The following is a 14,560-nucleotide window of genomic DNA, read 5'->3' as shown; positions in this document are numbered from 1 at the left end:
CTTTGCAGTACATGTCCCCACCCACTGTGAACATACCCAGAGGGCAGGTAGTCTGGCTCACTGTCTTGTTCAGTGCTGCCCCTAGTCTTAGCACTTGACAAATAATGCCCCCCCACTCACTCCTCTCCTCCACCTCCCTGCATCGCTTGGGGAGGGCTTTTAAGTGAGGGGGCCATGGCTCTGTGTTCCGGCGCCCCAGGTCTGTCTCCTCCCCCTGGCAGTTTGCTGTGGAGTTAGGCAGCCTCTGAGCACCCGAATGGGATGGGCCCTGCACATGAGTCAGGCGGCTGAATGGCTATCTTCCCCCGACCCTATTCCTGGATTGCTCTGGGGCTCAGGCAGGAGATGTGTGACCCCTAGAGGGAGGCAGCAGAGTTCATGGCCAGAGGCCAAAACATAGGTGCTTGGGAACTTCTACAGAAGAAATGGAAGCACCAAGTGAGTTTAGGCATTACACGACTGGCAGCAGCCAAGTGGGAGTTTTGTGGATTGGAGTGGCACCTAAATCAGGGGTTAGGCACTTAAGTACCTTGGTGGATCCAGGCCACGCTCAGGGAATCTTGAGAGACACTCATTTAACCTTTCCTTTTTGGAGCATTCAGCACACAACCCTTCAGCTAGTATACTGATTTTCAGTAACTGTTTGCATGAACTTGTTTCATATGCATTAATCATCTTGCTTAAAAATAAAATGTGAAGGCATGCAAATTACTTAGAGAGTCACAGCAATCAGACTGGAGCACACGCTCCATGACACACATGCACCAGTTATTTATTTCATCCAAACCCCATTAAAGTGTCATGTACTTCTTGGCTTTGTGAAAAAACAACAAAGCCTTTGTTTTGTTCTTGGGGAACCTATTTATGTACACTCTGAATCATGCTTGTTGAAATGTTTAGTTTTCCCCCCCCCCACCACTTATTAAAAATTAGAACTACCAGTAGTTGCTCCAAATGCCTCTGTGCCCTCTCATCACTCACAGATTGCCTGCTGGACAAGATAAGTTTTGTTAATTGTTTCAAATATCCTTATTTTGGGTTTACTTGAATTTATAAAGCCTGATTCACGTACAGAAAGAATGAAAGCTGAGCAATCTCAAGAAGAATAGGCCAAAATTTGTAAAGACTGGGTGACCACATTTGGATCCTAAAGAAGGGACCTGAGTTTCAGAAGAGCTGAGCATTCGGTAGTCCCTGTTGAAGTCAATTACTTCAAAGGGAGCTGTTCAGTGCTTTTAAATTGTTCACTTTTTTAGGATCCTAAATCTTCACACGTGTTTAACTTTAGGAACTCACATACTGGAAAATCTTGGTCACATTGTGGAATTTCAGTTGTAGGGTCCCTGCTCTCTGAGGTGTGGGGGGCCATTATTGTGGCACACATTAGCCCTAATCACGGACCAGAAGCCCAGTGTGCCAAGTGCTGTACAAACACAGAACAAAAGGATAGTCCCTGCCCCAGAGAGACATACGTGGGAGTACAAAGAAACAATGAGATAATAATAGTCAGCATGATAGATGCACCAGCCCCCTAACTGCTCTCAGTCTTCCCATGGTTTCCAAGGATATGGAAAGGAAAAGTGTGAGCTACCATCAGCCTCCTCTATGATCCTGTTGAATGGCAGATAATCCTGCTACTGTCTGTCTATGTGGTTTGTCTGTGGCTTCCAGCCATAAACATGCAGGGTCTGGCAGTGGGCAGTGTTGTAATAACTGGGCCTATAATTTTACCCTATTTGTGAGTGCAGTTGTGAAGTATATAAAAGGTCATAAAATGTTACAATGTTACAATACTTCCTATTTACATTTATTATTATAAGTCAAGTTGCTTTCAATAATGAACATTATGAACAGGTGCAAGAGAACCAGACAGAGAGACTAAGTTAGTCCAAAAAAACAAACAAAAAAAAGGCCACATTAATATAATTCAAGGACTATGTTGAAATAATGCCTGGTAAAAACAGAAGATGGGAAATCAGAAATTAATGAACCAAAATTGGTGTGATAGATATTAGGCCTAACTGGTGGACAGAATAATGAGAGGATGGGCTATTCAATCCACCATTTCCTTTGTGAGTCCTTAAAGAGAAACACTGGAAACCACAGAACAGATAGAATCACAGAATATCAGGGTTGGAAGGGACCTCAGGAGGTCATCTAGTCCAACCCCCTACTCAAAGCAGGACCAATCCCCAGCCAGATTTTTGTCCCAGATCCCTAAATGACCGCCTCAGGGATTGAACTCACAACCCTAGGTTTCAGCAGGCCAATGATCAAACTACTGAACTATCTCTCCCCCTAAGGCTCCTGGAGCTAGCTTCACCATTGCCTGGGACCCTGAGCCTTCTTCATCCTAATCCTGAGAGAGCATAACCAGATCGGCCCAGAGAGATCTGGCCACCTGTGATGAAATGGGACCAGACTTTAATAACAACAGTTCCAACTCATCCCAACTAACTTCTTTTCCCTAAAAAGGCAGTTATTACTATTTTTAAAATTATCTAAGAGACTGTCGAACAAGGGAGTTTTCCTTTTAAAAACTGTCTCCATCTGAAGGGAAAGGGAACAAGAAATGTTAAAATGAAAACCTTACTTAACACTTCACATTTCAAATGCTTTAACTTTTTCTTTCTTTTCTGTATCTTTAATAAACATTTTAAAAGATTTTTATGGTGTATTTGACATGGTATGAAACAAGCTGAGGTCTCTGTATACCAAACCTGACCGTGTTTAATGTTGGACAGGAACTGGATTATGTTACCATCTGTGCCCCATTTATTCTATCTAAATTAACACAACAGAAGCCACTCCAGCATAGACAGATGACCCCTGGCATCTCCTCTGTACTTCATTCTATCTTCTTTTCCATCAGAGGACTTTACTGTATGACAATTGTGAATTTTTTTTTTTTTAATAAGTAGCTTTTTTCTCCTCCAACATCAGCTATCCACTCTCACCTAGTCAGGTCCATACTAGAAAGGCTCTGCCTGTATATCTATAGTTGCAAACCATCCCTGTGTGTAGAGACAGCTTATAGCAGCGAAAAAGTGCTTTTGGTGGGAGAGCTGATACTGGTTCCCCCAGCAAAATAAGCTAGTTGAACGATATAACTATGCCTGCACTATGAGGATCACTAACGCTATGTCTACACCAGAGGTTCTCAAACTGCAGTGCGCAGAACAGCTGCATTCAGGTGGTCCATGGATATTTCCTTCTAAGGTAAGCGCCTGCGCGGCCGCACACAGAAGAATGAAGGGCCACCCACCTAATTGGTGGAGCCACGCAGGTGTGATGTGACTCCACCAATTCTGTGCCTGGACCCTAGAAAAGATGCACATGTAAGGTGAGGTGGTGGCCCATAGGGGAATGGGGATAGTGGGGAGGGGGCAATGGGGTGAGAAGAGACGGTGTGGGGAATTTAGGATATGCAGGGCTGCGGTGGCCAGAGAAAGAGGCAACTTTCCCCAGCTCCAAGACTGCAGCTGTCAGCGAGAGATGGCCCTTTTCCCCAGCCTCAGCTCTGTGACTACTGGGGCGAGGGAGAGAGACCCCCCCACCACCTCCTTTCCAGCCGCACGACGGGGGTTGCGGCAGCGGGGGGGGGGGGGGAAGACCCTCCCCACTTCCAACTCGAGGGCTGCAGCGACGCACATCCGCACGATTAGAAAGAAGACTACTGACTATTACAATATAAGTGCTTGTACTTTATTTGGCAGCACACACCTCCTCCCCCCCCCCCGACACCACAAACCATCACACCTGGTCTTCAGCCGAGAGGCCACATGGGCAGAGGGTCCACCACGGACCCGGCACATCTCGCCACTACCACACCCCGACAGCAGGACACGGAAAGGCCGGGCCTGGTCTGCCCCGCAAGCGCTACACCGGGCTGAAGGGGTCTGTCGGGCCTGCGCCCAGCCCCACAGGAAGCAGGCGGGGCGGTTCCGTAATGGGCGAAGTGTTTATGCAGGTCAAACTCCGACCCCGTTTCTCTGCTGCTTTCGACACCACCCCCAGGATGGCGGCGACCTTCCTCTCTTTGTGCCACCTTCAAGATGGCGGCGCGGTGAGAGCCCGTCTATCGGTACCGCCTCTAAAATGGCGGCTCGGGGAGGCCCCTCCCCGACTTACCATGTTGTGCCGAGGTGACCAGCTTGTTCGCCGGATAGCGATTGTGACTCGCCCGCAGCGAGCCCAGTGAAGGCGCCGCCTGTGCTGGCAGAACCTGCGGTGTTCGCTGGGGCTCTGACTGGAGGCGGCTGCTGTCCGGACCGGGTAGCCCGGCGGCGGAGGCAGCCGGCAACGGCTTTATTGTGCGACGCGGAGCGCTCAGGCCCCCGGTGCTGTGCGGCTCGGGAGAATGGCGCCGGTGGGGCGCGGCCGAGCGGGACAGTGGCTGTGTCCAGGCTAGGGAGTGGTGGTGAGGCCCCCGCCTGTCAGAAACATCCGGGGAGCCGGGCCCTGCGGCGCCCGGCTCGTCCCTAGACCCCTCCCGAGTCTTTCACTGTCCTCTCCGCCCGCCCTGCTGCCAGGTGCCCTTTGCCCCGCCCAGGCTGTGCGCCCTGCTCCCCCCAACCTGCCCCATCCCCCCGCCCTGCTGGTAGTTGACCACTTCCCTAACCCCTCGTCCCGGCTCTGCTCCCTGCTGCCCCGCTCAGACTGTGCGCCCCCCCTTTCCCCCTCCGTCAGTGTGTCCTGCCCTTACTCAACCCCCGCAGTCTGCATTTCTCTTCCCTGCCCGAGTGTATTCCCTGCCCCCTCCCCACTACAGTGCCCCTGGTCCCCTCTGCGTCTCTCTCTGCCTGTGCGCCCTTCTGGCCCCCTCCAGAAACCTGAGCTCTGGGAAGTCGCAAGGTTCTGCGTGCGAGGGTGTTTGTGGCAGGAGTAACTTGCTTAGCCTGGTTCCGCTCAGCGCAGTAGAAAACCGGGACGCTGAGGCCAGTGCTGGTGAGATGACTTCTGGGCTCAGAGCTGCGACTTTCCCCACGTGGAAACGACACATTGCAGAGGAGCTGAGGCGCCGGGACCGGCTGCAGAGACAGGCCTTTGAAGAGATCATCCTCCAGTGTAAGTGTGTGTAATGAACCACAGTTATACTCCGCAACCTCAGTAGCATACTTCTAACTATAGCAGTGTTGGTGCCCGCTGCATCCCACAGTTCCCAAAGTTGTTAACGTTATAAGCACCTGAAAATGGGATATAATTGAAAATGTTGGGCAACCTTAACCATGATCATTACTGTTCACTGCATATAATGAAAGACAAAAGCACTGGTTTATTCATGCTTAAGTGTAATATTTAACATTTAATATGAGAGACGAGCTGGTTTCAGTTCAGTCCCTCTGCAATGTGGATGGTATGAGCAGTATCTTTTAAGGTACTTCCTCTAAGGCATTGTTCAGTATTTGTCAGAGTGAAGCCAGCACTAGTGTTGCCTATACTAACTTTTAGTTGGGGGTGTTAAGTCTGTAGTGTTGGTCTTGTCCAATACAGTTGCTTTTCACTTTGAGTTTGTTTTTTGGCCATCTCTTTTACTTATAGTTGTAACATGAGCAAATAGAAGCAAATGGCTGGTCCCCAACTGTTGTGCTACCATACTAACCCTAACTTGTTACTTTTTTTCCCCTGTAGTGTAAAATAGTCTTCTAGGGCTGTATTACAAATATTAGAGGTTAGTTGTGTTCTATAGGCTGCGCCTTGGTTGCCTTTGCCTAGGATGAGTTCAAGGATGGATTCTTCAAACCTGTATTCCCATGAGAAGTCCCACATTTATCAATAGCAGTATATATGAATAAGGACTACTTCTGAATAAAACTTTGCAGAATTGGTCTCTACTTTCTCAGTTTCTGAGAAGTTATCTAAGCCTGAGTAGGAATAAAACCACTGTCTACGAAAGTCAAAACAGGGTGTGTGTATCACAGTGTGACATAGTGTCATATGATGAGTTGATGTAGGATTAACTACAAGATCCTGAAATCTTATAAATGGAGAAAGCTGGTTTTGCTCCTCACTTGTTTTTTAATTGTACTTTCTTGTCCTGTTAGATAACAAGTTGCTAGAGAAGACTGATCTCCATGCTGTGCTGGCTGATAAGCTGCAAGCAGAAAAGTATGACTTGCAAAGCAGACATGAGATCAGGTACTTGGAGTTCTTTTTCAATCGAGATGAACGTTTCAGTCAGCTGCGTCTCATACACTAAAACTTCATGCATATACATCCAGTCTCTATAGATTACTACAGTAACTTTGAACCAAATATTCCAATAGCTCCTGATAAACCTAGATTAGGTTGTAGACCACTTCATTACAAGGTCTTGCAATTGTTACCCAGTTTAAGTCCCTTCTTATGGAAAGCTATCTTACAAATAGATTTTCAGACAGGTAATGGTTTATGTGGTCATTTGTTAGCAGCCTCTGCATTTGATATTGCCTAAATTGGACTATTATGCTATTGGACCTATTTGCCCCATAACTTTCATACTACTACGCACTGTTGGCTTACAGTACCACTTCAGTCAGTGACTTAGTCCAGTTTCATAAGCACTATAGAGAAAGACCAGGTCTGTAGTTAAGGTAGAGGTTTTCAGACTTGGGGCTCATGGTCTCATGAGTCATGAAGACTTCCATAAGAGAGAAATGAAGTGTAGAGTGGTCTCTTCCCCTTATCCCCCCCCCCCGCATGCCAAAAACCATGGTGGCATTAGCTTTCAGAAGTGTAATTGCTGTAGGAAAACCCAGGTACTTGCAGTGTGATGGTGCTGATGCCTATTTGCATTTGGTCCATACTAATCGCAATTCCTAAAAATGCAACATATAGTTCCATTCGTTGACAACCTGTGAACATAACAGATCAGGACAATATATTGCAATAAGGGCACAATAGTAGACTTTAATATTCATGACAGTTATTAAAGCAATGTATACAAATTGCTTCACCAACCATGAAGTGCACCTACCTAGAATGGAAAACATGTTGTGTAAAACCACTGTATGCTGTTGAGGATAGGAAATGAAATAATACTATGTACTCATAAACTCAATGAACACATAGGCAAGTAGATAGTAATTATAATAGAATTTGACCCATACCATTAGGCAAAAACATTAAGTAACTAGAGCAGGGTCGGCGACCTTTCAGAAGTGGTTGTGCCGATCTCATTATTCACTCTAATTTAAGGTTCGCAGTGCAGTAATACATTTTAATGTTTTTAGAAGGTTCTTTCTATAAGTCTAATATATAGAAACTAAACTATTGTTGTATGTAAAGTAAATAAGGTTTTAAAATGTTTAAGAAGCTTCATTTAAAATTAATTAAAAACAGACCCTGGACCGGTGCCAGGACCCGGGCAGTGTTAGTGCCACTGAAAATCACTCACGTGCTGCCTTTGGCACACTGCCATAGGTTGCCTACCCTGAACTAGAGTGTAAACTTGTTAGAATTGACCACACCGGCTGATGCCTTATAAACCAAAGGTCTTTGTGACCAAAATATTAGCTTAAGCAATACTAGCTGTGAAAAGCTATACTTGGGTAGGGATTGTAACAGTCTGCCTGCCATCTGAATAGATTCTTAAGTTGTGCCATCGATAGCAACTTCTATTTGGGAGGGTACGCCCACCGATAATAGTGTAAGAGGAAAGATGGGGTGTGGTAGGAAGACTACAGTACATGTAAACAAAGCCTACAAAAATCCTAAGCCTTACTGGAAGTGCCCCAGTATACTCTTGATATGTTAAGGAGTGAATCCACAGCCATGGGTCTCTGAGACACTGTCTTTACCTGCCCTAAAGACTTGGTGGGGAAGGCTGATCCACCTGGTAAGTCACAGGAACAGACATTCCCTCAGGACTTTTACACTACCTTTGGACATGAACAGTTGGCAATACATTGCTTTCATTACCATATGCACTGGGTCAGGACCTGGGTAGAAGATAATTACGTTCCAACACCACTTTCTTAAAAACTGTCATCTTGTTTCTGTGTTGACCTGGTTCGCCTACTTAGCTTGTGTGAATCTAATGTAAAGAACAACCCAAAAAGTTAGTTAGCAAATAAGAAATTATTTGTTATCGTGTAAACAAAAGTGAGAGAGGGAATTTGAGATTGACCACTGTAAATTGTACGATCGACGAGGGAGAAAGGAATGCAGGGCCCTGTTATTTACCAGCGATGGCAATAGATATACTGGGTAAACGGATGCAAAGTGAGAGTGTGGGCTCACGATGCAATAGCAGACCACACATAAATTAATCAATTATAAAGTTTATTGGAGATAGTTAGCGGTAAGGGACGCTAATGAATAGCTAATAGAGTTATGATAAAACTAAAAAGCACAATGACCAAATATACATTAACAACATTTAATAAACACAAGACCTACCGCGTGTAGTAATAACCTGTCGGACACTTACCACACACAACCACACGCAGTCCGAAAACTCAACCTCGAGAGCGTCTCTCCATACACTAACGATGGAATCAAATAAAACTCATGTTAAACACTGACTGAAAGAGGCTCGAGTGATCAGGCTCGGTACGTGTACAACAGAATACACAGATCGTTTTCTTTCCCTCTCCTGCCGCACATGCAGGGTGACCTAAAGTACCACTACTATACACATAGAAGTGTCATAGGGGACGGGGCCCAAAACCTGTGTGTGTTCGTTTCTGATTGGCACAAGCAAAGTTTACACCAAGTAGGGGAGCAGGTGCCTAAAAGTCTGGCTTCGCCCCCAAAGGATGAGGAGATACATATTGTTTTAGAATGCGTTCAACACTGAATGACAAAAGGAGAGGCCAGGGCAATACCGGTATGGGCAAGTTCTACAGGATCCAGACAGGAACTCATCTTAACATGCACCACATTACAAGAGTCTCTCTCACATTCATTTCCCTTCAGAACACTAATCTGTCACTCTGACTCCTTCCTAATTTTATGGTCTTCAGAGCAGATTATCTAGGTTGTCCCATCTCTCCCCCTCTCCTTCTTCCCACCAAGTGCCTAACATAGGATGAGTACACAAACAGATACTGCACGTTTCCTTCTTCTACTGCTTAGCGTTACTAATATGTCTATATTTTTTTCCCGATTTTCATTGTTTTAGAAAAACTGGTTTTGTTTTTTTTAAATTCTAAAAAAGTTGTTGATTTGCTTGAATTATATCTTTTAAAAATTGACCTTCATGTTCCTGTGTGTGATCTTCCAAAAAGCATAAGAGATTTTGGTTATGGTGATAGGTAGTGTATTGTTTATATTAGTTTCTACCGGCTCCTACCTGATCAGGACTCTGCTGTGCTGTACAAACAGAATGGGACAGTACCAGTTCTCAAGGAGCTTACAACTTCTGTAGAGAAGATAAAGTGTGGGAGAAGAAACAGAGGCACAGAGAGAGCAAATGACTTTCCCAAGATGTTGCAACAGATCAATAGCAGATCAGGGAATAGAGCTCGGGTCACCTGATTCGCAGTCCATTGCCCTATCCCCTGGAATGCTGCCTTCTGAAGAACTCTAGACTCCATCAGCTCCCTCCACAGCCACTTTAAATGCACCCAAACTTGCAGTTTTTGCAGTCTTTGGGGTATTGTATAAAAAAACTTAATCTTGCTTCTGTTTTTAGCCTAAAATCAGGAACTCTTGATGTAATAACTGGGTCTAAATTCTATTTAGTAGGTGATAAGAGAGTGAACTCAGTCCCTGGAAAATCAAGGAACCCTTCCAAACTAAATAAAATTGTGCGGGGAGGAGAGGGTGTTATGGGCCCTATCTCCCCCATTAACAGACTAGTCTATAAAAATAGACTGAAAAGTAGTTCCATAAGTAGAGTGACAGCTTATAAATTAAAAATAATGCAATTAGTAACTGACAGCATTGGGTGTACGGCATGCTGTAAGACTTGTGTTCACCCTAGGTTAGGACTCAACTTGTGTAGCGTCTTATGCACTTCCCCAAATCCTCTGAAGAAAAATTAAACATTTGTAAAGTAACAATCAGAACAGGAGAGAAATTGAAAACCTACCATGTACAGGAAAGGGCTAAATTATTTTCATCTAAGACTTAGGAAGAGGCAAAAAGATGGAGGTAAGATATTCTAGATGTAAGAAGCATTAGAAGGAAAAAACATTTTCACAAAGAGGTGAGAGTAGGTGGAGCAGATCAGGGCTAAATGAACTAAGGAAGTGAGGAGAGGAAGACAAGATCCGTGAGGAATAGGTCCAAAGAGAGAGGTTTTGTTGTATAACCTCAAATGCATGTCGGAGTCAGTGAAATTCTTGGAGTATAAAGACTATATCAGAAGGCATGCAACAGCAACTCTGCATGTCCTGTGGTGGGGAGATCAAGTTTAGGGAGGTGCAAGAAAAGATGAAGGGATTGATGGAGAGTAGTCAGGGAAATGGTGTCAGGAGGTGATGGTATATCTGAAGGCATACAGTTGAGAGAGGAAAAAGTAGAATTACGTGACAGGGATGGGTACAACAACATGATGAGAGAGGTGAGTTCTAGGTCAGGAACGAACCCCTCCAGCTCCAGGAGAGACAAAGAAACAAAAAACTTTAAGAAACTCATAGACTCATAGGTCAGAAGGGACCAATATGATCATCTAGTCTGACCTCCTGCACAAGGCAGGCCACAGAACCCCACCCATCCACTTTTATAACAACCCCTAACCCATGACTGAGTTATTGAAGTCCTCAAAATTGTGGTTTGAAGACCTCAAGCTGCAGAGAATCCACCAGCAAGCGACCCATGCCCCACGCTGCAGAGGAAGGCGAAAAACCTCCAGGGCCTCTGCCAATCCGCCCTGGAGGAAAATTCCTTCCCGACCCCAAATATGGCGATCAGCTAAACCCTGAGCATGTGGGCAAGACTCACCAGCCAGCACCCAAGAAAGAATTCTCTGCAGTAACTCAGTTCCCATCCCATCCAACATCCCCTCACAGACCATTGAGCAGACTTATCTGCTGATAATCCAAGATCAATTGCCCAAATTAAACTATCCCATCATAACATCCCCTCCATATACTTATCAAGCTTAGTCTTAAAGCCAGATAAGTCTTTTGCCCCCACTACTTCCCTCGGAAGGCTGTTCCAGAACTTCACTCCCCTAATGGTTAGAAACCTTCGTCTAATTTCAAGTCTAAACTTCCTAATATCCAGTTTGTACCCATTTGTCCTTGTGCCTACATTAGTACTAAGCTTAAATAATTCCTCTCCCTCCCTAACGTTAATCCCCCTGATATATTTATATAGAGCAAGCATATCCCCCCGGAGCCTTCTTTTGGCCAGGCTAAACAAGCCAAGCTCTTTGAGTCTCCTTTCATAAGGCAGGTTTTCCATTCCTCGGATCATCCTAGTAGCCCGTCTCTGAACCTGTTCCAGTTTGAATTCATCCTTCTTAAACATGGGACACCAGAACTGCACACAATATTCCAGGTGGGGTCTCACCAGCGCCTTATATAACGGTACTAACACCTCCTTATCCTTGCTGGAAATACCTCGCCTGATGCATCCTAAAACCGCATTTGCTTTTTTAACGGCCATATCGCATTGGCGGCTCATAGACATCCTGCTATCAACCAATACCCCAAGGTCCTTCTCCTCCTCTGTTGCTTCCAACTGATGCGTCCCCAATGTATATCTAAAATTCTTATTATTAATCCCTAAGTGCATGACCTTGCACTTTTCACTATTATATTTCATCCTATTACTATTACTCCAGTTTACAAGGTGGTCCAGATCTTCCTGTATAGTATCCCGGTCCTTCTCCGTGTTAGCAATACCCCCCAGCTTTGTGTCATCCGCAAACTTTATTAGCACATTCCCGCTCTTTGTGCCAAGGTCAGTAATAAAAAGGTTAAATAAGATCGGTCCCAAAACCGATCCTTGAGGGACTCCACTAGTAACCTCCTTCCAGCCTGACAATTCACCCTTCAGTACGACCCGCTGGAGTCTCCCCTTTAACCAGTTCCTTATCCACCTTACAACTTTCATATTCATCCCCATCTTTTCCAATTTAACTAACAGTTCCCCATGCGGAACCGTGTCAAATGCCTTACTGAAATCGAGGTAAATTAGATCTACCGCATTTCCTTTGTCTAAGTAATCCGTCACCTTCTCAAAGTCTGAGCTGAGGATTATGGAGTAGTACTCCTCTTGTCCAAAAGAACTACTTCTGTCCTTAAGACCTGTAGCTGAAGAGAGTTAAGTCACATGTTTGCTGACTTGAGGAAAGCAGAATGTGTCCCTGCTTCTAGGATGCAAAGACCTCAAGTATTTTTGTATACTTCTTGACAGGGAGTTTCAAGAGGGTTATTGAAGGATGCATTTATATGATGTTTTAAATGTCATTCCTGACTAGGTCTGGCTATTTTAATGGGGAGATAATGGGATGTATAGGCAGACTATGAAGAATTTACAAATATGCATGAGAGTTCCTTTCGTAATGAATTTCAATACAGGGAGGTTGCCTGGAGGGTTTTAACTCCGCCTTAATTTCTGAATGTAGTTACATGAATTTGAAATTGCAGGAGATGCTGTTATGAGGCTAACTAGGCAGAGGCTCAGAAGCAATCAACTTCTAGCTTGTGAAATCTCTCCTCTAAAATTCCAGTCCAGGGCATGATGGCTCAAGGAATGAAGCTCAATTGCAGGAAATGGCCCAGCTGAGGATTAAACATCAAGAGGAGCTGACAGAGCTGCATAAAAAGCGTGGCGAGGTTAGAAAGTCCTCTTTCATGTATTGTGTGGCCTACTTGTGGCCCTTTGTGAGCATGGTGTCTGTGCGGTAATTATCTAAAGCTATTGGATTCTGATCCTGTTTCATTATCTTTGCTATTGTCAGATTTAAACTTCTGATAGGTTTGTTGCCCATTGACACTTCTCAGTTGCAGAATGTTCAACCAGTTCATGTGATTGACTTGTAATATTCATTGATATAGTTCAAAGGATTTGCTTTTCCTGCATAAGTGAATCTTCTGGTTGCTACTTTATTTCAGCAAAGAGTCCTGTGGCACCTTATAGACTAACAGACATATTGGAGCTTGAGCTTTCGTGAGTGAATGTTGCATCTGACGAAGTGGGTATTCATCCATGAAAGCTCATGCTCCAATACGTATGTTAGTCTATAAGGTGCCACAGGACTCTTTGCTGCTTTTACAGATCCAGACTTACAGGTTTACCCCTATGATGCTACTTTATTTCTGTGCTTTTTGTATTATTTGAAAAAAGTGAAGATTTGTTCCTTATATTCACCCTCAATGTTTGATGTGGCTGTGTCCAAAGGAGCCTTTCTGTCTGACAGGGCTGAGATACTAAGGGATAGTAACAGTGATGACAACTACTCCTAAGCAGTAGACTTCCCAGTTGATACTGTCTGCTAGTACTGTGTCCGGAGCTGTTTGCTGTCTTTGAAGAAGAAGAAGTTCTGAAAGATGCACACATTACTTATAAAGTTGGACTGACACATTCTGACTAGGAGCCAGTGAATGGCTGGTGTACAGGTGGCATCCCTGCATTTTTTTGTAATTATTTTTTCTCTCCTTAGTTGGCCCAGTCAGTGATTGATTTGAATAACCAAATGCAGCAGAAAGACAGGGAGATGCAGATCAATGAAGCAAAGTGAGTAGGAGCAATTTCTTCTTTGTGATGTAGCGCATGAGACCCAGATTTTTGGTCAGGTGTTTGTTTTGTGTAACAGTAGTGCCTAGGAGCCCCAGTCATGAACCAGGACACTGTTGTGCTAGGCACAGTACAAACACAGACCAAAAATATGGTCTCTGCCTCAAAGAGTGTTTTCCATTGTGTTACTTATGCTGTTGCTCTTCCAGGATTGCAGAATACATGCAAAAGATCTCTGAGCTGGAAACAGAGTGCCAGGAACTGCGCAGCAAACTGCAAGAACTTGAGCGAGCCAATCAAACACTGAAGGATGAATATGATGCTCTCCAGATCACCTTCACTGCCCTAGAAGAGAAACTGAGGAAAACTACTGAAGACAACCAAGAGCTGGTCACACGTTGGATGGCAGAGAAGGCTCAGGAAGCTAATCGGCTCAATGCAGAGAATGAGAAGGACTCGAGGTGAGATGTTGACCATATATTTGGTAAAATAAGTGTGGTTTGAGTATGCCAGCCCTCGAGGGACCATTGTCTCCTAGAGTCTTCTGTCTACTCTGAAAACCTAGACATTCAAGGCAGAAAAGATTCTGGAACTTCATGTTCATCCGGTGGGGCTAGCAAAGTAAAATATATTCTCTGAGGCTTTGTCTAATTGTAAATAACTAAAGTAATGACTTTTCCACTATTTCCTCAGGAAACTATTCTAGTCTTAACAGATCAAACAGCTGGAATATGTCTTCTTATTTTAACATGCTTGTATCAGATATGATTACTCCTAGTTTTACCCCCTTGCACTAATCTTAACAATTTCTTCATTTTCTATATCCCATTAACTTAGTCGGTACTTGACCAAGCAATGCATTAACTTGAATCAGTTCCTTGTAACTTTTGGTTAACAGCCATATATGCAGTCTTCAAAGTGTGCTGTTTCCAAATGCTGCTTACAT

The 14,560-nt window shown here is 44.5% G+C and overlaps 1 protein-coding gene across 3 annotated transcripts in view; it reads left to right on the top strand.

Annotated features, from left to right (window-relative positions):
- The first annotated feature begins 4,168 nt into the window (after positions 1–4,168).
- ATG16L1 (autophagy related 16 like 1) overlaps positions 4,169–14,560 on the top strand; it is a 31,661-nt gene continuing 21,269 nt past the window's right edge. The window contains exons 1-5 of one of the 3 annotated variants that reach the window (XM_075068583.1): positions 4,169–5,067; positions 6,045–6,138; positions 12,608–12,713; positions 13,541–13,614; positions 13,824–14,075. In XM_075068583.1, coding sequence (XP_074924684.1) covers positions 4,953–5,067; positions 6,045–6,138; positions 12,608–12,713; positions 13,541–13,614; positions 13,824–14,075 — 641 coding nt within the window. In that variant the 5' untranslated portion in view covers positions 4,169–4,952. The remainder of the gene's footprint in view (positions 5,068–6,044; positions 6,139–12,607; positions 12,714–13,540; positions 13,615–13,823; positions 14,076–14,560) is intronic. The other 2 variants (XM_075068584.1, XM_032801653.2) reach the window with 2 other exon arrangements.

The sequence above is a fragment of the Chelonoidis abingdonii genome, chromosome 8 (genome assembly GCF_003597395.2).
Source record: "Chelonoidis abingdonii isolate Lonesome George chromosome 8, CheloAbing_2.0, whole genome shotgun sequence".
NCBI lineage: Eukaryota > Metazoa > Chordata > Testudines > Testudinidae > Chelonoidis > Chelonoidis abingdonii.
The sequence above is the reverse complement of the archived record's forward strand: the minus strand, read 5'-3'. Positions and strand labels throughout refer to the sequence as shown.